The sequence below is a fragment of the Rhyacophila brunnea genome, unplaced genomic scaffold (assembly GCF_057557595.1).
Source record: "Rhyacophila brunnea isolate RB1 unplaced genomic scaffold, BYU_Rbru_1.0 scaffold_23, whole genome shotgun sequence".
Taxonomy (NCBI): Eukaryota; Metazoa; Arthropoda; class Insecta; order Trichoptera; family Rhyacophilidae; genus Rhyacophila; species Rhyacophila brunnea.
The window spans coordinates 6,556,488-6,581,479 of record NW_028232893.1 but is presented as its reverse complement, the minus strand read 5'-3'; the positions used below and the strand labels follow the sequence as shown (position 1 = coordinate 6,581,479).

The following is a 24,992-nucleotide window of genomic DNA, read 5'->3' as shown; positions in this document are numbered from 1 at the left end:
ATAAAAATAGATTTGCAACCCAAAAAGGTAGGAAATCTGTGCTATGTTACAATTTGAGGGCTTAGTGTCAAACAACACTATCTACAAAAGTGCAACTTTACAGGAGAGCCAAAAATCGTTATTTTAGATTCTTGTAACTTAACAAGGGAAATGTTTATTTAAAACCTAATGTTAATATTTTATAATTTATTGTGTATTGTACATTTATCTTGCTTAGGATGATGTTAAAATTTATAGGGATAGTTTTAAAAAAATATGAAAACAAGGGTAACTGTAATTAGCGTTAAACTTTACTGACGATTTAATAAGAAATTAGAAAAGATTGACATAACGTTGTTTGACTATCATGTAGCCGTAAATGTAAAATAACGTTATCTCAAAAAAAAAAAAAAAAACACTTTTTTGTAGATAACGTTGTCTGACTTTAAGCACTCGAATTATACTACAATAGAATAGTAATTAAAGTAAACATTTTGGGCCACTTTAATAAAAATAAATATTTATTTAAAAAAAATAACACATTGTTTTAACTAGTTACTAAATTTTAACAAATTAAATGTTTAAAATAATTATAATTTAAATTATATAACCTTTGGTTTTTGATAATAATACATTATACTTCTTAGATCTAGCGACTTAGCAATGAAAAAATCCCTTACAATAATTAATTAGTTAATAATAATAATAAAAGTTCATATATTATCCCTAACCCTGTTTCTAACTTGTAAAGGAATGAAGCCCACAATGGCCAAGTGGCTTATAATGTGGGTTCCAGGTTCAAATCCTGGGTCTGGCAAATACATATTGTTTTTCAATATACAAAACTGGACATACAATATCTCTATCACCAAACCATCGAATGCAATTATGTTTCTGAGAATTTTAAAAGCATTGTGTAATAATCAGTTTTGAATAAAAAAAATTGCATATTTTATCAATCGGTTGAGTCTTCGCTATCTGGAATTTTACTCTGCCTTATAAACCAATATTGCATATATTCGGATTCAATCCCTATTAGCCCAAAACTACTATATCACTCGTACGGAAAGTTAGAATTGAGGTGACGATATGATAATATTATTTAGTCTTAAACTCCTCGATCACCACTCAAGTACACCCGGCATGTATTTATCGATCAAGCTCTCGTAGTATGGCCACAGCGTCTCGATATCTGGGATGCTTTCACTCTTTGTGTATAGGTCGTATTTGCTGAAAAGATAAAAAATATTTTTATGAAGAGACAAACATCATTTATGGCACTACTTTCTGTCTTCGTCAAACAAATAAAGCGTGTCGCTATGCAGGTTTGTGCCACGTATGTTGCGCTTATCAGTGCATATTGGCTTGCTGCATAGAAGCTTATTTTGAGACATAGTATACACGGTAGAACTATATTGATTTTTTTAAATTTCGTTTTACGAACACTTTTCACATTATTTATTATACTTAATCAAATTTACATATTTTCTCTAAGTTATGTGACAACCGTAACGTATTGTCAAACAAGAACTTCTTGTCCACGTGTTAAAACTCTGAACTAACAATCCCCTCCAGTGCAGCTAATCGCACTTCCGTTTTCAAACGAGGAACGCCCCGAAATTTATGATTTCATTTTACGCTTCCGTGGTGTACGGATATATCAATTTACATACTTTGAGTCTTTTTATAATACAAATATGTCTACAACGATTAGGAGTGATGTTAGAATTATTATTCATAAATTTTTGGTTTATTGCAAAGAAGAAAAAGAGTCATATCTAAAAGGACAGCCGATACATTATTTAAACACGCGTTGCTGCCATGACAGGTATGTCACTGAGAAGTCTTCTATATGCGACTACAGCTTAGCGATTTTTTTGTTGTCGGACAACAGTCACATTTTTGATAAATAGCGGCGTAAATGACACACTGTGTATTTATTTGTTAAGTCTTAATGATATACTTTAAATTCATTGAATTTAATTCATTGAAATTCACGGCCTGACTGGTAGTACCTCCCGTCATATAATGGGTTAGTAATATCATTAGTGTACAAGACTTACTTGAACTCCAAGACCCATTTTAATGTTTCCATATCTTTTTTGGTTGTCAAATGTGAGTAGTCACCTCCGGCATGCCACGGGTAAAACGAGTGATATCTGAAAACACAATCAATTATTAATCTGGATGATTGTAATACAAGATAATATTTTAAATCAATGGTGTATGTTGTAAACCTAGTAAATCCAAAACTATGCTATTTTTGTTTTTAAAGCATTGATACCTACATCTACACTATCTTTTGGACATTTTATTGTCTAATTATTATTGAAAACTAGATAAAAAATAATACCCATATCAAAGACAAGACATTTTTTTTTACAACCTTGTTTTGGCACTGTCGCGTTATTACTGACATAACAATAACAAATAATTACAAAATAAAAAGAACTTTTTATATTATACAACGTTTTTAAATTTTCTGTTGAATCATATTTACTTGACTAGCTTAAACGATCAAAAAAATTTGTACTTGATAGAAATACTGAATAATGAAATATCATTTAATATTGATTTCCATAGTAACCCACGTATATATTATTTAATAATTTAGTTGCTAGGACCCCCTAGCAACCAATAATGGTATCGAAATAACTTTTCATACAAAACAGAATTAACTAAAAATGAATTTAATTCTACTTAAAGATGGCTAAAAGTATTAAAAAAATGAATTGGCATCGTGTTCTGATATATTCTAAAGGTTTCAAATGTCTAACTAGTCGGGAAGTAAGTTAAAAATCGATTGCAAGATTTGTACCGGACAAATAAGAATACGACTTAAGAAAAACGTTGTAAAAAATACACATAATATTTATGTGCAGTGAAACCCCGATTCTACAGTTTTCAAGGGACCCTAAAAAATGGTAAATATCTGATATAATTTTTTTTTTCAAAGAAAAACTCGTTTTCCTGGATTTTTTTCGACGTCTTGATTTATTTTCAGTTTCTCAGCTAGAGTTCTAGTTTTCTTCATGGGGGGCATTTTAGTTGCGACTTATAAAAATTTGTGATACGAGATGCGAGGCAAGCCTGAGCGCCGACCGAACTGTGCAAACAAAGCGATGCGACTGAAAGGTCTGTATGTATCATAAAAAATTCTACGAAAGCGAAATTAAAAATATTCAACAAAAACGGTCAATTGGGATAATATTTGTGACAGAACCATAATATTTAGACGATCGAGGAAAACGATAAATCGGGGAACGGTTAATGCGGAATTATTTAACATTGTTCTTCTGGGTGTTTGACGAGACTTTCAAAAATGAACAATCTGTACGGGAAAACGATTTATGCAAGAACGGTAGATCGGGGTTCCACTGTAACTGAGAAGAACTGAGACAAACTGACAAACCGGTCAGGACTTCAGGAACCATCACAACCAATTTAACCTTGGACTGTCAAAACTATCCAACTTCACCTTCATGTGATAGGTTTATAGTAAAATTATTGTTACCTAATCATACTCAAAGCGGCGTCAGGCAATTTGGTGCCATTGTGCTTAAGAACTCTGTACAGGTATTCATCGTGACCCCACGATATCATCACATTATCCAGCCCGCAGTGTGGTTTGTAGATTCCATATTTTGAGCTGAAAAAAAACAATATGTTAACGTAGGACGTTCTGTAATAGGTTAAAAATTAAGAAGATGTAATAAATTTGGGATTACTTATTATTATTATTATTATTATTATTGATTAGTCCGGTGAGAATCTTGGCCATCTCTAGAATATCTCTCTACTCATACCTGTCCTGTGTAATTGTGGTTTTCCAATTTTTAATAATTCTCTATCTCTGGTTTTTGATCGGGCCAACCTTCTACCAACACCAAGTACACTCCAAAACCTCAAAACAGTCGACGAGTTTGTATATCTGGGATCGACCATCAGTGGAAAGGGTGGATGCGAAGCGGAAATAAGAAGGCGCACACAGATTGCAAAAAATGCGATGACACGACATACCACTATATGGAAGGATCGGGGAATTTCGATTGCCACAAAAATGATGCTTGTGTAAACATTAGTGTTCTCGATATTTCCATACGGAGTCGAGTCGTGGACCCTGAAGGCTAGAGAACGGAAGGCAATTGATGCCTTTGAGATTTGGTGTTAGCGCCGAATGCTTCGCATTTCTTGGACGGAGCACAGGACGAACCAGTCAATCATCCTGAATCAGACTGAAGATAAAGGAACGGCTCTCGACGATATGTCTGAGAAGAATTCTGTAGTTTTTTAGACATATTGTCAGGCGCGGACCGGACAACCTGGAGAGACTGGTAGTTTTGGGTAGCCTCCAGGGAAGGCGAAGCAGAGGAAGAGCGTCTGTGCGATGGAGCGACCAAGTGAAAGAGCCATCCATTCTGCCCTGAGAGAAGCGGAAGATTGAGAAGGATGGAAAGTCTTGGTCGCTCAAAGGATGGCGAAATTTAAATGTGGTCACGATCCTCAGCCATGAGTGCACGACCAAGAAGAAGATCTCTAGAAATGATATTTGTCATTATGGTGCCCCTTCTTTTCTTGTATTATTTTTTATCAAAGAATTATCCAAGGCCTGAACAAAAACGAACCATAAGTGCGAATGAGAAAGTATTCGGCACGCTTATATCTCCACAATATGTGTTAAGAGTAAGATAGAATTTCTACGGCTGAATTAAATATTTTTTGTACACGTCGCCGGTAAATATTGATTTGGATGACTACATTCATTTAAAAACTCCGAGCAATGTGTTGCTGAAATTTATTTAGTTAATTTAGTGGAAAATATGGTTAACTATGTTGTGTTTAAATTTGGTAGCCGTACTGAGAAGCAACATGATGGTATAACGTTTCATAGTTAAGTTGATAATAATAAAATTGAGGTTCTACTTTGCGTAATGCGCGAGAAACATGGCTTCATTTTGCCGAACAATGGCCACTCTCTTTATATATCACTCTGAGGAATTATCAAATAATTCGTTTTTTACATAATATAAACAATAATAAAACTGTTCATTCCCCAACTTGTTATCCAAAGAAAGATCAATGATAAACGTAGCAAGAACTTTCGTGATTGGTATGTGTGAAGCTCCACGAACTGTTTCGGTTAGCAGATGAAAGAGCAAAAATCGCCCTGATGATGGCTGACCTCCATTAGGAGATGACACAAGTGGAAGATACTGCATTATGCTTTTAATACCTTATCCTAGATCTGAGACTACGTATAGTTTGCTGTTGTGTTCTCTCAATCCTTTTCTATGGTATAGAGATATGGACGCTAAACAGGGAGATGTCGTGGAGAGTTGAGTCTTTCAAGATATGGCTGTATAGACGCATCCTCAAAATTAATCAAACTGACTCGGTGATAAATTAATGTTGATGTTCTCAAATGAATGGGAAAGGGCCGAGAAGTTCTGCGTAATATCAAAACCAAACAACTACAACATTATGAGAGGGCAAAGGTACATCATTCTCCAACTTGTCATCTAATCGTTGCCCTAGTATTGGTTTGCCCAAAGCGGCAATATTTGAAATGTTCAGGTGACGATAAACAAAGTTCATTACCTTATATTTCAATGCTTGACGATCTTTCATATTTATTTATTTTACATAGTCAGAGATAGATTATAATATTAGAATATATTAAAAGAGTAATCCAGCGATAATAATCATTTAATTAAGAAGAATTTGTATTTATTTAACAGCAGATACTGCACTTTAGCAGCGATCGCTTCGAATTCTCACAAAATTAATATAAAAATTATAACATATTCAAATGTGTACAATGAGAACGCCGTCAGTAAAGCTAGACAACGCTAATATTAGAAAAGGATAAGCCATCCGTTTCCAATCACGCAGTAGAGGGGGCGGTATCCGCATAACAACCCTCAGCGCCGTTTGGTCCACACATTGGACAAACCAATACTGAATGATTGTTTTGTACCGTGGTTTCTTGGACATTTTTGAAAAAAAATATTTCTGTTTCTTATGAAAAATATAATATTTTTTTAACGATTTCTGTACCTTATATATAAAAGAAAATGAACTGCATTAAAAAGTCAATTTCGCTTGAAAAAATGGAGCTTCACAAAACCAATACTAGAGTAACGTAATAGTAAACATAGCAGTCTGACCCATGATGGCTGAGTGGCTTACGCATCGGCTTGTCCCAGGTTCGAATCCTGATTCTAGCAAATACACATATTGTTTTTCATTATGTATTTGGAGTCAAAGAATGTAAACACAATGTTAATAGAAAGCTCCACTCTGTGGAGGCCCATAATATGATCTTCTCAGGATCGGACACGGTTTCAAAAAAAAAGGTAACAGAGGATGACGTCGCATTTTGTGCATTAAGAGCCTTTGTGATCGGTACAAATGCAACTCAATCGAACTGTTCTAGGTAGAAGATAATAGAGCAAAGATCGTTCTTATGGTGGCCAACCTCCATTAGGAGATGGCACGATATGAAGAAGAAAAAACCTCTACATTGTAAAATTTAGAATATGCCCACACTTGGTATGTATATAATAATATATCCATTGTTATTTTATTATTATATATTCAGAGTTATAAATTTCACTATTCCAAATTATTCTTTTGTGAACACACTACATATATTTAAATATATATTCGGTAAGACTTTGAATTTGACAAGTCTCTCCAAATATTCCAATGTCTTAAGGAAGCCTCGAAGCCTATCAAAATATCGTTGCTGTAGGATTGGTTTGTCGACTACACCAAAAATTGTAAAATGTTCATTAGACGGAAAAAAAATTTAATTATCCTATATTTAAACACACGGAGGTACATACGTAGGTTTTTACAGCATATGAATGCTGTTTTCATTACAAAGCAATTTAAAGAAAAGGATGGTTCTGGTCCATTTAGATACAAAAAATCATTTTGCATTGAAAGGTCAATTTCGACAAAAACGGATATTCGACAAACCAATCCTATAGCGGCAATATGTCAGGCCTGCACGTACTTACTGTCGGTAGGTAAAACATATTGGTTGTATACGATTTGGTCACTTTTGAAAATATTATTTTGCATTAAAATCTCTACAACCCAATTAAATAGATCAGTTACCTGTATCTTTCGTCGTTGCCATCAGGGTTATCTGTGAAACTGTCTTCACGGTAAACGATAGACGGCGCCCAATCGCAGCCAACCACAAATGTGTCTCCAACAACACACCATTGTGGTTCGTCGTAAAACGCCATAACCTGAAAAGTACAAACAAAATTTATTGCAATGAGCTCGATATATCGCTCTGTTCAAAGGGTTTAGATTAATATAGAGGAGGCCTATCAAACGTGTGTTACTGTTAATAAAAAATTTCCTAACTGCATATAGATTTAACTGTATGCCCATTATTAATTTTAATGGCAATTAATTAAATAATTAACAATTAAATCATTAACAAATGACCATTATTTACTTATTCGTCTATGAATATTTATTAAATTTGTTTGTAAAAACAAAGTTGATTGGGTTACTGATATTTACGATTTTAATCGTTTGTTCATCTAGACCAGGGGTCGGCAAACCGTGGCTCTTTGGGTATTGGCGTGCGGCTCTTTGCCAAATTCCCAATTCTCAATTTTTGTTTTTTATCAATGATCTGTACACTTATTATATTATATATAATGACATTATTGCGAAACTAAATTTTCCTCCGTGATGGTTAATGCAAAAAGATATGATTGTTGTTTTGAATTTGCCCATTGCAAAAGTCGACAAATTAAATTTTTCTCCATTTGATATTTCAACAATAAAAACATATATTTACGTTAGTTTTATTCAGGAAATCTTCTTCGCTTAATAAATAAACAATTATAAAATGTAATGAATTCATTTAAATAAATCATATTTATAAAAATATATGTAGGTATGGCTCTCGAATTTTTTTTAACTATTGTGCTACTCATATTTGGCTCCTTTGGTCCAAAAGTTTGCCGACCCCTGATCTAGAGTCCACGGGTTTCCAACCTATGGGTCGCGACCAAGGGGTTTATCGCCGGGTAAAACAGTAAATGATAAAAAAAAAATATTGATTTTAACCAAATCACACCCCTAGTATTCCTATTATGACAAGGTCCCTCCAACAAAATTGACATTGTGAATAAGTATTTCTCTCATCCATAAATAGAACATATTCTAATATATAATTTACAAAGTTCCAACTGCATCGGTTTATTTTAAAATCGGCTACACATCAAATGCACACACGTTAAGGGTCCCGTAAACGAGCATCAAAAATTGCAGATTGCCGATACAATTGTCAAAAAAATTATGCAACTATTGCCCAGTTGCTGGGCAATGTATGACCCGTCATCAGTGTCAGGCAAGTGAGGCTGCTGTATTTTGTGCATACACGTGACAACAACGGCTGGCAATGAAGTTTCTGCACCATATCTCGTCCTAATAACACAATACGTAATAATCAAAAATAAAATAAGGATTTGGATCGGGTTCTACTTAAAAAAACGTGAAACAATAAGTAATATAAACCAGAAATTAATTATTGATAATTATTTATTTAAAAACTTTACAAGAATGACAAAAATTGACTTTTAGTAGGTATTTGGTAAATACAATTAGTGCGAAGAAAAAGAAAGTAGATACAGTTATGAAGAAAGCAACACTGATTACTATTATACTGCCAGTCACTCTTCGATTTTTGCCAACTGGGGATTCATATAGGAGTTAAATGTATTTATTTAGGGTGTTCAACTCTTCGATTGCTCACATTGTTCCAGATACAGACGTTTGTGCAGCTTTGATAATAAAATTGGCCTTTTCATATTTTGATCATTATTCGCGAGTGGAGAACTACAAGGTTCTAAGTATTTGTCCTTGGCGAAACAAAAGTAACAATGAGGCAGCTTAGAATATTACTTCTTTGTTGGGTTTGTTTTCTCAAGGACGGACACTTAGAACCTTGTAGTATAAGGCTCGCGATATAGTTTGGCTTCCACGTTCCATAGTTCAAGACGTAAATAAACCTCGTTAATAAGCTTCAATACCCTGTGGCTTGTTCATTTATTCATTGTACGTAGTGTGAATTGACCATTAGTAATAACACCATAATAATATTAATAACGACACAGCGAAAAATTATAATAATGTGTTGTCAAATCGGCTGTCACTATAATGATCATTGCTATAATGTTATTATTGTTGCTAGGGGTGAGGTCAAACAGAGATGCATATGTTACGCCGAATGTGCGAAATTGACTATTACATGAAATGGACAAAATTTTGCCTAAATCATGAAAAATGTAAGCCCGTTGCCTTATTCATGAATTAGACAAAATATCTGCTGAGTGCGTGAATTCGGGAGTAATTTTTCTGCCTAGTTCATGCATTGGGCAAATTAGATAGTAGCACTACGGTGGTGTTTTTTGCAACTAAACCAAATGTGTCAAATGCTCATTCATTGGTCAAAATAGATGGTCGCGCTCCGGTGGTGTTTTTGGCAACTAATCAAACTAACCAAATATGTCAAATGTCATTGATTACCTATATAAAAATATACCAATCAATAACTACAATGACGTTCATAGCCATTTACTATGCCCAAAAAAAAATCTAGAACTGTAATATAATATGATAACGGAAGAATTTTATTAAAAGGTATTTTCGCGATTTGATACGGTCGATTGTATGTTTGTGATAGTATGATTTGATAGTTTGTTGACACTTGTTAGCTAGATTCAAAATGGAAATTCAGTTGAATTCAGAATTACAAAACCTAACCTAATAATAATAATATTATATTATGTCCAATTGTGAGTAATAAAACCATCCTAATTAAATTTACTTTTTCTACTGTCATGTTTACAGTTTAAAAATTCCATACCCTGGCGAATTCACGCACTTGGCGGATAATTTACCTAATTCATGAATAAGACAACGGGCTTGACTATTAAATGAATTAGCCAAAATTTTGCCCATTTCATGTAATAGTCAATTTCGTACATTCGGCGTAACACATACATGGAGCAGAGCGAGAATGAAATAGATTTATCTAGCAATTATTGCCATATTTTCGTTTGCGTTCGATATTACATATATCGACCAACCATTTTGCCAGAGAGCATGGGCAATAGATGTAAAGTTTCGGCAACGTAGACTACTATTGTCGTGTTTTGGGGAACTATTAACGGCGACACAATTGCCGTATCAAATTGCCGTAAAAAGTGGCTCGTTTACGAGCCCCTTTAGAACGCAAATTGACACCATCACACAACATTTATTTTAACTAATATTATTTAAGATTTTACGTTTACTTCTTCATTTGAAAACCAAAACAAGAAACAGATTAAATTTTTACAATGACATGAGGTTGGCGTTAACGAAAACTCAAGTGCGAATTTTGAAACTGGTTAACTAGTTACAATTTCAACCATCGTATTAAAGATGTCCTTAAAATTATATTGAATTATATTATACAGAAAAATCTATTTTCGATGCGTTTGCTTAACCCTATTAAGATAAGTAGGGAATGTGTTATCTAGACAATGGTTGCCCAAATTAAGTGCTGGAGGAATCCAGAGCAGGGGCGTAGAAGAGGGATTGGTAATATAGCACCAGACCCCTACATCTGATTAGTTTTTAACTCTAATTTCACTGTCAATTAATCTAGTGCGTTTACGTCATCATTATCATTTCATTTCAAAATTCTTTAGGAATTAATGATCTAAATAATTACCATTCATTAAAAAAAAACAGCTTTTGACCTGTAACGCGTTCCAAGGTGTTTTTATCTACATTCCGATACGCTGTACCTCTAATTCTAATCTCAGAGCAGCATTGTGTGTGATTTTTTTTATAAGAGATAGTTGTGAACCGTTTTATCAATCTATTACTATCATGGCCATGCTCTGGATCCAATTACATAAAGAAAAATTAATAAGTACATTCGAACTTGTTTATTACGATCACGAAAATAGTGAGATCTCGGGTGTAATGAGGAAACATTCGTTTAGTTTATGATTTTCTCCATACATTTATTCACTTTTATATCGACCTACTTCTCAGTTATACCGAGCAAAACTGTTAATGTGTCGATCATTTAAAAACAACATTTTCGACCCTAAGCAATAAAATCCGACTGAGCAGTTTAACTAGACCGAAGCCGCCGGGATCAGATTACGTTTATGACATATTAGTTAAGTGTCTAAGTACCGAATTGGTGTTTTCACCGACAATATTGAAAAAGTATCCACGCATATGGTTGAAATTGCATGTAATAAATCCAAGCTTTGTGAAGTCAGTAGGTATCTACCAGCGCCGGCGGCTGAGCACTTCATTACAATAAACAACTTCTTTTGTAGTTTATGAATGTCATGCTTGTTTGGGGGATTTTTACGATGGTTTTCAGATTTTTTATGTTCTATTAATGAGCAAATTCAGTCGGTCCCATCTTCCTCATAATAACCAAGTTCGACTGTATGTGACTGTGTCAGATATTTAATTCAAACCAGGGACTCGCACCTTCAGAAGCAGACTTTTTGTCACTCGTCCATAACCTCTTAATTTTATAAAACAAAAACTTTCAGAAATATATTAAAATACATATTGAGATAAGTATGTTAATTTTAAACGTAAATACATTATGCATAATATATGTCAATTATTTTCGTCCACTATTTGTTAATCTACTTGTGAACAGCGTCACTTGTTACGATATAACAAGATACGCATTGCAATTAAAATCACATGCGTTTTTAATTAGATAACATCGTTTTTTTGCTTTTTTATCTATATAACTCCAAACTACTATAGTGCAGTGACGAAGAGTGGAGGTAGGTTGTTAAGGTCTGACATAAATAGTGCACACTAAACTTTGTCAGTCAAAAGTATTTGTTTTCATTGAAATAAGATTACAATATGACTTGGATTAGGCAGGGCTTAGTGAATCTATTATGGTTTTGTTGTTGCGATTATGGTTTGGTTATGGTGTCAGCCATACGTATTTGTTTTCATTAAACTAAGCTACAAATTGACGATAGTGTTGGTTAGTTTTTAAAATTCAATTAAATCCTGCAGCACCAAGCCATAATTATTATTGATAATAGTAAAACAATATTCGTTTTTCTATAAAATATCGAAAACTATGCCATTAAATCATATATAATTTAAAATATTTTATAGATAGAAGAATACTTTTTACCTATTTATGGTTTGCTTAGGCAGGGCTTTGAATATACAAAAAACTAACCAACACCATCTGTAATAATATGTATTCATAATTCACTGAAAACAAATAATTATAACTGAAAAAGTGTGCACTATTTATGTCGGTTCGCCGATATCATACCTAAACTATTATGGTTTGGTTTCTTCTTCTTTTGCCATATCCGCCCCTTAACTGGAGCATATGGACACCACGCGGCACCTCCAAGAATCCCTGTCGCTCGCCAGTCTTCTTGCTTCGTTCCAGGTCAAACCAGCATCCCGTAGCTCCGCCGTATACACTCTGTAGATCGTATTTAGCGGCCTTCCAGGACGCCGGAATCCGTTCGGCTTGAAGAACAGGCAAGCCAGGTTAAAGTTCTCTTCTGGCATCCGCAGCACGTGGCCGAGCCAGCTCCAACGTCGCCTCTTCACTTTCAGCGTGATGAGAGGCTGCTTGGTGCGTTCTCTTATCTCCTCGTTGCTCCTAAAGTCATACCACCGCACACCCAGTATTCGTCGCAAACATCTGTTTTCGAAGCTCAGTATCGGTTGCTCTGAGCCTTCGTAAGGTGCCATGATTCGCTACCGTAAAGCAGCACCGTCAGAATGCAAGCGTCGAATAGGCGGCATTTGGTTTTGACCGAGTACAATCGTGAGTCCCAGACATTCCGCATCGAGTTGAATGTTGCTCCAGCCATTCCCATTCGGATAGCGAGCTCTTTCTGCAAAATGCCATCTCCCGTGATGTGTACCCCCAGGTACTTAAAGCTGTCGACGCTCTCGATGTTTTGTCCGTCTCTAATCAGAAAGAAATCTGGATCAGGACAGGTGCTATTACACAAGACATTCGTTTTCTTCGCGTTGATTTTCAAACCAACGCGAGAGGAGTTGTTATGCAACCTGTCGATTGTCTCTTGAATGCCCTCGATTGAGTTGTCTAATAGGACAGCGTCATCGGCATATTCTAGGTCGCATAGCTTCACCGTGGGGGTAACAGGTATGCCTCTGTCGGGTGGTATTGACTTCCGTAGTATGAAGTCAGTTTGGTTTAGACGGGTTTAATTGATTTTTAAAAACTAACCATCACCATCTCCAATTTGTATTCTTAATTCAATGAAAACAATTAACCGGTTCTATGCCTTCAGCGAGTTATCTCGCTTTAAAGGTCGCACATACAAATTTCGCGAGTTATCTCGTCCGACTTCAAACTCAAATTACTAGCCACTGTCGATTGATTTGCATAATCTAAAAAATGAAACAAACAGTGACATCTGTTTGAATAATTATGAAATACTAAGCCACAAATTATCGGTATTACAGCGATTGTAGTAAGAGCTTTGCTCTACATTTAACACGTGTCATTAAAACCTTTTGGATGCTACGCAACGATCGTCCTTTTGCTTTTGATGCCTGAAATGTTAAGTGAATTTGGGAATATACTACTGCACCAGTGGTACGAAACATTTTTTATCCATTTAGTTTTATTCTTGTGTAATATAACCCGATTGATATATGTTTTGTGACTGGGTAGGTTTAGAAATGATAACTATTGTATTTTTTTTGTGGTGGCATATGAGTTTTATCGACAAAATCTTGATCCAAAAACACAGAAAATGCTTCTTCGATTTCAGGAATTAAAATAAATGGCAAATAAATTATAATACAAATGAGGAATTATTTTCACAATAATATGTTATGGGGAGCACGTGTTGTTAGCTAACGCAATAGAATGTAATTAAAAGAAAATTTTGATGTAAAACTCCGTGTGCGGATCGTTTGTTTCGCTCGTACGCGTGATCGCCAGTATGATAGAGCGAGAAAGAGATTTGTCAATTACTTGTTACAGTACATGCAGCGCGGGATATCTAATTGCCTCATTATCTTTTCAAAACGTTAAATTAATTACAAAACTTGTTTTCATAATATTCCGATTTCGAAGAATCAATTAGAGTGGTAAGGTGACTAAAAATATTAAGATATTTTACATTTATCGACAATAATTGGTAGCAATCCTCGCCTAGATTTTGAAAAACATCGTAGCAGCCAAAGGGTTTTAAAAATCTGCCGCCTGTCAGACACTGCACTAGTAATATCGTGAAGCATAGAAAAGGTTAAATATTACTGATAAAGTTTAGTGTGAACTATTTATGTTTGATCCTAACAGCCTACATTCATCCCTCGCCACTGCTATAGTGTTGTATTTAATTATGTTGTTTTTTATTTGTAACTATAAACATTATATTATTGACGTCGATGGTCAAAGGATATTGAAAATATTATCATATAGATGTCAGAATGAACATGATAATAAACAAATAACATACTAATTATTATTATGATTCAAAATTATTCATTAATAGTTTTGTTTTTTTTTTAAATTCTTGATTATCATTATGGAAACTATCATGACAGGGGTCATTTAACCATCAACATATTGTGTACTTCATAATGCGTCACAGTACTTAATAAAACTCTGATAAAAGAGCACTTTATTATTGCTAATCAGCTGACTTTCCAATGTCCAGTAGGTAATAAAAAAATTATATTAATGAAAGAAATAAATAATTGGATACTTTAGATTAGATATTTTTAACTTTAGAATACGTAGTGTCTACGGCAGCATTGTCAGATAATTATATTACTATGTGAAATAAAAAAAATCTGGATTTGTGAGTAAAAAGCGGTTAATAACCTAAAAACGCATAGTTCAATAGGTATTTATAACGTTTATTTCTAGAGTGGAACCTCGATCTATCGTTCCCGCATTCATCGTTTTCCCATAATCATCGTTCTTTTCAGGGCTCGAAATGGACCGGAGCGCACCGGAGTGCCGTTCCGGTTCGTTAAATTGGTAAAATCATCGCTCCGTCTCGTTGAAAAAATATTTTGGCCAGGGAACTCAGAAATAATGGGAACTAAAATGCCTAACGGGTAAGGAGAAGCAGGCAACTGATCTCGAGTAAGGAAGAATACGGGATAAATTTACACATGTGTCAAGAATACGTCATACGTCGAATACTGACAACTGCTCTCGGTTTATGAATTGCCGCTCATTTAATATTAGTGTATTACACACACTATTGCATGTCTATAATGTGTTTTTATTTTCGTAGAACACTCACACATTTAAAACCCTGAGTCAAAATTTACTGTATTGGTATACATATAGCGGATAGCCTATCGGAATTCTATTTATTATCTGTTCTATGATTTTGACCGTCTGAGCTAGATAGGCCGTATAATAGAAAATCTAACACACTTATTTTTATAAAATACACATATTTCAGAAAATTGTCGAGCGCTCCGGTTCGTAAACTTTTCCATTTCGAGCGCTGGTTCTTTTTTAAAAGTCCAGGCCAAGCACCCATAAATAATCCCGCATACATCGTTCCCCGATCTATCGTTTTCCTCGATCTATCGTCTAAATATTACGGTCCCGTGAACAATTTTACCCCGATTGATCGCTTTACTACTCAAAAGTGAGCGCCAAATGCCAGACTCCAAAGAGGCAACTCACTATGAAAGACTTTCTGATTTTCTGATTTTATTTTATTATTATTAAAAAAATCTGATAATTAAACAAGTTTTTTGAAAATATTATTAAAGAAGTGTTTTTCTTACTTTTTGGACTTTCCCGCATTGATCTTTTCTTTTGGAGGGGCCCTTAAAAAACGATAGATCGGGGTTCCACTGTATACATAAATCATAAATGACACAACACAAACTACAAAACTCTTTAACTATCTAACTAATAATATTAAACAGTATTTTTTTCCCCGACACTACTTGACTGAAGCTTTTACTTCCTGAAGGGTTACTTTCTGCTGCTTTTAATGTATTGGTAAAATTCAGCACATGAGTATAATATTATCATGTTAAATGAACAAGTAATTCAACTCATTTGAGAAAATACCCGTTCGGTATAGCAGTTAGATATTGGTATGCTTAAAATAAATGAAATTATTTGAAAATATTTTTAGTCTCTTTTTCCGGGAATAAATTGAATAACTAATGCCATTTTTGCCTTTCGTTGAGAATTTTTCACAATCACAAGGTTCTCCATACATTAGGTCTATATCTACCTCTCCATCACTCTTAACCTACGTATCTACTACCTAACGTCTTACTTGTATTTGTTGAATAATCATGAATTTAACTATCCCGTGCGGGACAATCTATTTTTTCTTAAAAAGTGGGACGTCCCGCAAAAATCGGGACGTCTGGCAACGCTGGTATACAGAATCAAAAATTATATTTGTAATTCAAGAATATAATTCTGTGGGCGAAAGGAAGAGGGCAGTAAATCTTGAAAATCGAAAAATGAGTAAAAAATTGGCAAATGAACCGTAATAAACATTTGCGCAAATGAGAAAAAGGATCAGTCAAATCAACACCTTTGAATTACTAAATTCCATACAGAAACATTGGAGTTTCCATAAAAAATTGTCTAGAAATTAATCTTCTTTTGGCTGTCCTGAAAACTTAACGCCTTCTTTCTTTCGTATACAGAATTAGTATGACTAAATCAGATGTCGAAAACCTTCTTCCATCTATAGAGAGGGAGCCCAAATATATGAAATTGAAGTAATAAAAGAACCTCTGGTCTTGGACTCTTGTAGGCACCGTGCAGTATCCATATGCTCCAGCTAAGGGGCGGATATGGCCAAGATAGAGATAAGAGAAGAAAAACCTTCGAAAAAATTACGACATTTTTCTAGTAGGTGTGTTTCTGATTTGTGTACTCAATAAAGAATGTTACATCCATAAATATTGTGAATTATTCGTTGAATAAAAAAAATAGTATATTAAAGTACTACCTTTCCGAGATCATGGATGAGTCCTGTGAGATGGAACCAATCGAGATCTGGATGCTCGTGCCGGATCCTCTCGGCTGTTTGGAAAGCGTGAATGATATTCGGTACATCGGTGTCTGGGTCTGACTCGTCAACGAGGTCATTCAGCCTTATGAGTGCATCCTTTATCGTACTCTTCACGTGGTTGAATTTCAGCCATTTATCCATTTTAGCTGCATTAGAACAAACATAATATTTAAATTTATTTCGATTTATAGTTAACATAAGTGAGACATAATATGGATTTAGTATTGGACAACAAAAAACTGGTTGCACATTGACGGCAGGTCTGTATGGTGATACATGGGCCCCACATCGTGAAGCGGGCCCCCAGGCTAGGATCTTTGGTGGCCCCCCCTACCTATCGCTATCGAAAAAGGCAGTGTGATGCTCTACAGTAGCATTTTCCAAATGGTGTACATGGTAAAATTAATCTGTATATTTAGTGTTTTATTGTATATTTTAATACATCCATTGGAATTATGGAGATGTCGAGTATTGATAAACTATTAAAAATTGTATCGTACAATCACATTATTTAAAATGATCATAATGTGAAGGAAAATAGCACCGCAGGCGACTTCTTTTACTATTAAAGCAAATTTGTGATGTGTGTCGACTCGCCTCGGCGGGCCCCTCCTGACTCCGGACCCCCAGGCTAGAGCCCTGTCAGCCCCCCCCCCCCTTGTGGGGGCCATGATGGTGAACATGGCCCCCACAAAGGGGGGCTGACAGGGCTATAGTCTGGGGGCCTGGGCTCAGGAAGGGCCCGGCGTGGCAAGTCGACCAGATAAGTGATATAAATACACATCACAACTTCTCTCTACTAGTAAAATGCTATTTATGTTCAATAATGTTATTATAATTTTAAATTATGTGTTTGTACGATACTTGACAATTCCATATTTCAAATGGATGTATTAAAATATTTAAAAAAAACACTAAAAATATACACATTAATTTTACCGCATACACCATTTGGAAAACGCTACTGTGGAGCGTCACACTGCCTTTATCCTTAGCGATAGGTAGGGGGGCCCGCGAAAGATCCTAGCCTGGGGGCCCGCTTCAGGATGTGTAGGCCATGATGGTGAAGCATGTAAAATTCCTCGGTTGTCATCTTCATGAAAACCGGAGCCCAGACCATGAGATCAAGATCAGCATTGAGGCGAAGAAAAGAACTTTTGAAAAAATGAAACATCTCTTCTGCAATCAAGACAGGTCTGGGCACTCGTTGGACGGCGATCAGGTCATATCATACCAATACGTTAGTTTTAAAAATTCAATTAAACCCTGCAAACCAAGCCATAATAGATAATAGTCAAATAATATTCGACTATCTACAAAATATGGAAATTCCCCAAACTATTCAAAATGCACTTTGCAACTTTACATAATATACCTACTCTCCGGGGAATCCCGTGAACTCAATTCGTGAAGTAATACTTGAACTGCACCGCAATACTTTTTTCCTCAACAAAAAATGGGGGAATGGGACGACTGGCCTCCGGACGATTGGACGCCGCACTGTCGTAGACACGTATAGACGAGGTATTTTAATCAGTTTCTATCTACTACTTAGTAGTTTGAATTCATTTTACTCTTAACATAATGTATTCTTTATCGCTGATTGAGAATTACCATGCCTACGGCTTTATATTAAATAAAAAACTCTTTTTTCGGTGGAACTTAAACATATGCACGATTAAATTAATCATTGCTTACGTCTGCATATCGTCGGTGTTTTGTAAAAAGGGCGAATTAACCAAAATGCTACTTTACAGGAGGAGGATTTTTAACTTTTGACATTTATTTGTTTTTTACCTGTAGATGATTATAAATATCTAACAAGTTTATAATAAAGCTTAGAAAGAATACTGTCATTATGATAGGTATTATTATATAATATTTTAAAATGCCTAATATGTCACATTTGCTTTTTATTTCGTAATTTTAATTAATTTAATTTTAGTCGATTATCGTTTTTAAGTACTTTCCCGTGGAGATAAAAATTCGCCGTTTTTACAAAACAAAGCTAGTGGGGTACATATTGTATTTTCATTAAAATCTCGAATTCGCCAAAATGGTTGATTCGCCCTTTTTACAAAACACCGACGATATTTACATTCTTACCAACTATTAAATTATAATATAATCATTGAAGCTTAAATAATAATATTGAATATTTTTTTTTAAGTACCTAACGTCTATTTATTTTCGAATTCCGTGGCGTCCAGTTGTCCGGTGCCAAATCGTCCTAGACCCAAAAATAGTGATGTACAAACCTTTAACAAAGTCCACAGTTTGATACGTGTGCATGAGTTTATATGTGTTCCGCACCCTGGCTTTGATCGGGTCGCTGTCATCCACCGAATAATCCCGGAAGGCTTCAATCGGCTTATCGTTAAACACTGGCTCGGGTCGAAACAGTTGCGACGGGTCAATTATTGACACAAGGGATTCCTGTGGAATGCAAATGGTGATTGTTTACACATCTGTGTGGGGTTACGTTATAATGAATTTTATATTAACTGGCTGACGATGAATGGCGTGGTTGAAAAGCGTCCGTGTCTGGACGGGAGTCAGGTGAATGTTGGTTCTCGTGGTACAGGGTGGGGAGGTCTCCATCGGAATGATCGTCAACGTCACCTGATATAGCAGAGGAAGAAGAAGATGTTGAAGTATGTAATGTCACTTTACACTGTCAGTTATGGTGTTATTTAGGTGGTATGTAGTTTTATAATCGAGGTGCTAAGAATTAAAGGTTATATTATAAAATATTATACAGTCGAACTTGGTTATTACGAAGAAGTTGGGTCCGACTGAATTTGCTCGTAAGAAGCATTACTCGTTATATCGTTAAATAACATTTTTCGCGCCACGTTCTATTTAAGCATAGAACATGAAAAATCTGAAAACCATCGTAAAAATCCCCCAAACATGCATGACATTCATAAACTACAAAAAAGGTTGTTTATTCTTATTGTAATGAAGTGCTGAGCCGCCGGCACTGGTAGGTACCTACTGACTTTACAGAGCTTGGATTTTTTACATTCAATTTCAACCATATGCGTGAATACTTTTTCAATGTTGTCGGCGAAAACACCAATTCGGTACTTATACACTTAACTAGTGTCATAAACGTAATCCGATCCCGGCGGCTTCGGTCTAGTTAAACTGCTCGGTCGGATTTCATTGCTTAAGGTCGAAAATGTTGTTTTTAAACGATCGACACATTAAAAGTATTGCTCGGTATACATAAACGTAATCCGATCCCGGCGGCATCCTGCCCGGTCGGATTTTATTGCTTAGGGCCGAAAATGTTTTCAAACGATCGGCACATTAACAGTTTTAAGAAAAAAAATTGACGATATTTTTGCTCGGTATACCCGATAAGTAGCTCGTTATAAAAGTGAATAAATGTATGAAGAAAATCATAAACTAAAATTTCAACGAATGTTTCCTCATTACATCCGAGATCTCGCTATTTACGTGATCGTAATATATAATATAATCGTATATCTAAAAAACTAGTTTGGAGCAGTTTTTACATCATATTTAGGAGGAAATAGGACTCAAACATGCAAGAACCTACCTGTTTTTTTATGAAATTTTATAAATATTTTATTAGGTACCTACTTTGGGTTACACTATGAATTAATTTTTTACTCAACTTGGACACCTTCGTACTCAATTCTCAGCACCACAATTTTATTGTTGTTGACATATTTAACCCACAAATTTAGATCTCTATTTTGACAAAATCGTTAACTTTACTAACATGAACCCTAATATACATGCATGGCAGTGGTGAAAAGTGGAGGTAGGCAGTGGAGATTCGACATAAAATAGAGCACACTCAACTAATCACTCATACGTCTTATTTGCTTTCATTGAACTAAGAATAAAAATTGCAGATTGTATTAGCTAGTTTTTAAAATGCCTTAAAACAAACCATAATAGATAATAATTGCAAGATAAAAAGAACTTTTTATATACAACGTTTTTAAATTTTCTGTTGAATTATTATGCTCAATATGCTCAAACTTGTACTTGATATGAATCAAATAAAAAACAAACAAATATAGAATACTGAAATGACATTTTGTCATTTCATTTTGATTTCCATAGTAAAGCATGTATATATATTATTAATTTAGTTGCTAGGACCACCCCCTTAGCAACCAATAATTTTTACGGATTTTTCTGAAATAACTTTCCATACAAAACAGAATTAACTGAAAATGAATTCAATTCTGCTTAAAGATTGCTAAAAGTATTAAAGGAATGCATTGGCATCGTGTTCTGATATATTCTAAAAGTTTCAAATGTCTAGCTAGTCGGGAAGTTAGTTAAAAATCGATTGCAAGATTTGTACTGGACAAACAACCACCGGACAAACAAGAATACGAGCTTATAAAAACGTTGTAAAAAAATAATTTCTTGTCCATAAAATAGCCAAAATGATTTAAAGCCTAATATCTCGAAACCTCCTACGTAAAAGTTTGTAACTGCGTTTTTGGCTATTTTGACTTGTTTGCGTTTTATTAAATAATTTTAAAAATAATACAACAATGATAATAAAAAAAAACAAAAATTTAATCAATCAACCAAAAAATTACGATTTCCGCTTTAAAAATTAACTTTATGGTGTCATTAAGATTTTTTTAAATCGTACTATTGAAAAGTACCACTTTGCAGTTACGGCTTTATACGATCTATTACGGTTTGCTTTAGGCAGGGTTTAATTTAATTTGAAAAACTAACCAATACCATCTGCAATTTGTATCATTAGTTCAATGAAAGCAAATAAGTATGACTGACAAAGTTTAGTGTGCACTATTTATATCGGATCTTAACAGCCTACCTCCACCCCTCGCCACTGGTTGGTACCTATATAATAATATACTATTCTCATATAATATACTTAATTATAATTTTTTCTCATTCTAATTCATAATGGTTTATTATCGTCACTGTTCTGGCAGAAGACACTAATTAAAAAAAATTACATATTAAGTTAGTTATACTAAAATGTTCCTTATTTCAAACTTTACCGTCTGAAAACCTTCTTAATAAATAAACAGTCTTTATTTTAAAGTCACCATGGTTACGATTACTTAAATAAAAAAACATGATAGACCATTTCAAGCATTTTAACAACTTTAAAGTCAAATTACTCAAAACTAGTATTCTACAGTTAGTGTGTTCTGCCAGAATAGAGACATTTTGTATTTAACTCGACCGTGTTTAGGAAAAAGGGCGTAACCCTCACAGAACAAATTTTACAGGAGAGGCAAAAAACTTTTTTGAGAGATTTTAGTTTAATATTTTTTAAAAAATAGGGACAGACATTAGGTGCATGATGATTGATGATTTGGTGTAATATATTTTCGATCTAACAATAATTAAAGAAATTATTACAGAAAGATTATTAAAATTGAGGATAAATGCTTTTTTCCGTAAATTAAAAATTGATTTATCTCAATTAAAACCTGAATTTAGATAATAATTCGACATTTGCGGCTTACTTCCTTTTTATAGAACGTGTATTTAGTTGTATACATTATTAATATCTAATAAAAGCACTTTTAGAAAAATCGAGGGTTACGCCCTTTTTCCTAAACACAGTCGAACTGTAATACAACGTCCTTTCTTCTTCATCGATATTTTGGGCCTATTATAGAGGCCATTATCAAGGTATAATTTCATTGAGTTAGAAATACAAATTGCAAATGGTGCTGGTTAGTTTTTAAGCTTCAATTAAACCTTGCCTAAACCAAACCATAATAATTTAGGTATGATATCGGCGAACTGATAAAAATAGTGCACACTTTTTTAGTCATAATTATTTGTTTTCGTTGACTTAACATTCCATATTACAGATAGTGATAGTCAGTTTTTTTTAATTCATTAAGCCGTGCCTAAACCGAACCATAATAGATAAAAAATATTCTTCCGTCTTACAAAATATCAAAAATTATCTATGATTTAACGGTATAATTGTAAATATTTTATAGACGAATATTTTTTTGACTACTACGCCTATTACGGTGTGGGTCCCAGGCTAGAATCCTGGGTCTGGCAAAACATATATTGTTTTTCAATATGTGTTTCGAGTCAGAGTATGGACCTAATAGGTTGAGCAAGTGGCTAACATCCATTTCTCGTAAAAACAAAAAATATATTAATTCAAACCTCCACCCTGTGGAGGCCCATATGATCTTATTAGGATCGGACATGGTCAAAAAAAATAAAAGTATCTGTTATGGTTTGGTTTACGCAGGGTTTAATTGAATTTTAAAAACCAACCAACACTATCTGCAATTTGTAATCTTACTTCAATGAAAACAAATATATTTGACTGACAAAGTTTAGTGTGCACTATTTATGTCGGATCTTAACAGCCTACTTCCACCCTTCGCTACCGATACCAACTGAATACTTAAAATATAAACTAATCCCCAAATTGTTATAATTAAATTAAGGACAATTATTTCCAAATAACTGTATGTTCATAATTCTATGTTAGCTGTTAACAATGTTTTTGTGTTTCAACCATAAATGATAGGTTTTAATGATATGTTTGCTTTTTTATTGTATTATGTTTTCAAATTAAAATAATATACTAGCTGCCCGGTACTGCTCCCTATGTGAACAAACTTGGTATAGTGTGGAACTATTATCATATTACGTACATCACATATAGTGGAACAACTTAATATAGAAATTGCGTAAATTGCGATTTCTTCTTCTGTTCACGAATTATATAGGGTCAATTTAATTATTGTTACGATTGTTATTTCAGACTGCTCTTATATGCAGTCTATTGCATCATTTTCTACGCTATAACTATGTCATATTTTCTGTCAAAACTAGAACCTCAGGCTTATGTGGTATATTAATAATTTGTAAAAAGTTGATAAATTTCATCTTACACACTGTGACAAGCAATGATAGCCTATGTTCATTTGTTTTGAAAATCAACGAGTATTGTGACGTGCAACAATTATTTTATAATTTAATATTTAATTGTGGGTAAATTTGATTTTCATTAATCTCGGGAATCGCCCATTGCAACATAGACTCGATTCGTTTGGACATGTTTATACAATTAGCACAGTACCATAATATGGGTTAAGTATAAATAATGTAAGTATTTCAAAATTGGTATATCCGGTGTGTCAAAAAACGTTACATATAAACATATATTTATATTTTACCATGTACGATCCTAATAAGATCATAAATGGGCCTCCACAGAGTGGAGGTTTGTATTAAAAGATTTTGGTTTATACGAGAAATGGATGTCAGCCACTTGCTCAACCCATTAGGTCCATACTCCGACTCAAACACAAATTGAAAAAAACAATATATATACTTTCCAGACCCAGGACACGAACCTGGGACCCATGCCGTTATAGGCCGACGCTTAAGCCGCTCGGCCATCGTGAGCTATGTGCCAAAATACCCTTAGTGATTTTAAACGATGCCCATTTTCAATTGTAAAAAATATAATTAAAATATAATTTACCGTAATACAATTTGCTCGAATCATTTTAATTTATCAGTTTCTACAAGTCATTAAGTTTATTTTCGTATCTTGGTGGACTTTGATGGGACATTGCACGTTGTGTGAAATGACATACCTACATAATGTGAACGTATATTTGTTAGTTTTCGAGATTGAGTGGAATGCTGTCGGTTTTTGGAAATAGAAAGCTCAACTACTTAATTTTTAAATATTTAAAATTAATTATTAGTAGCAATGGATTAAAAACTTAATATATTTACTTAATAAATTAAATATTAATAATATTTATTATGTACATACCATTTCTGCCAACATTTTAAAATGTGCACACTGACAAATTATTTGAATATAAAATATATTTTTTTTCCTTTTGATGTTTATATTTCAAATGTCTGATATTTACT

At 34.1% G+C, this 24,992-nt stretch overlaps 1 protein-coding gene across 1 annotated transcript; it reads right to left on the bottom strand.

The window, feature by feature from the left end:
• Nucleotides 1-529: 529 nt before the first annotated feature.
• Miox (Myo-inositol oxygenase) lies at nt 530-24,992 on the bottom strand. The gene is made up of 7 exons (XM_085950280.1): nt 24,889-24,992; nt 19,340-19,517; nt 17,019-17,227; nt 7,105-7,241; nt 3,494-3,628; nt 2,043-2,138; nt 530-1,209 (listed from the first exon to the last, which is right to left on the bottom strand). The coding sequence occupies exons 1-7, from the start codon at nt 24,901-24,903 to the stop codon at nt 1,101-1,103; spliced, it is 879 nt and encodes a 292-aa protein (XP_085806406.1). The 5' UTR covers nt 24,904-24,992; the 3' UTR covers nt 530-1,100.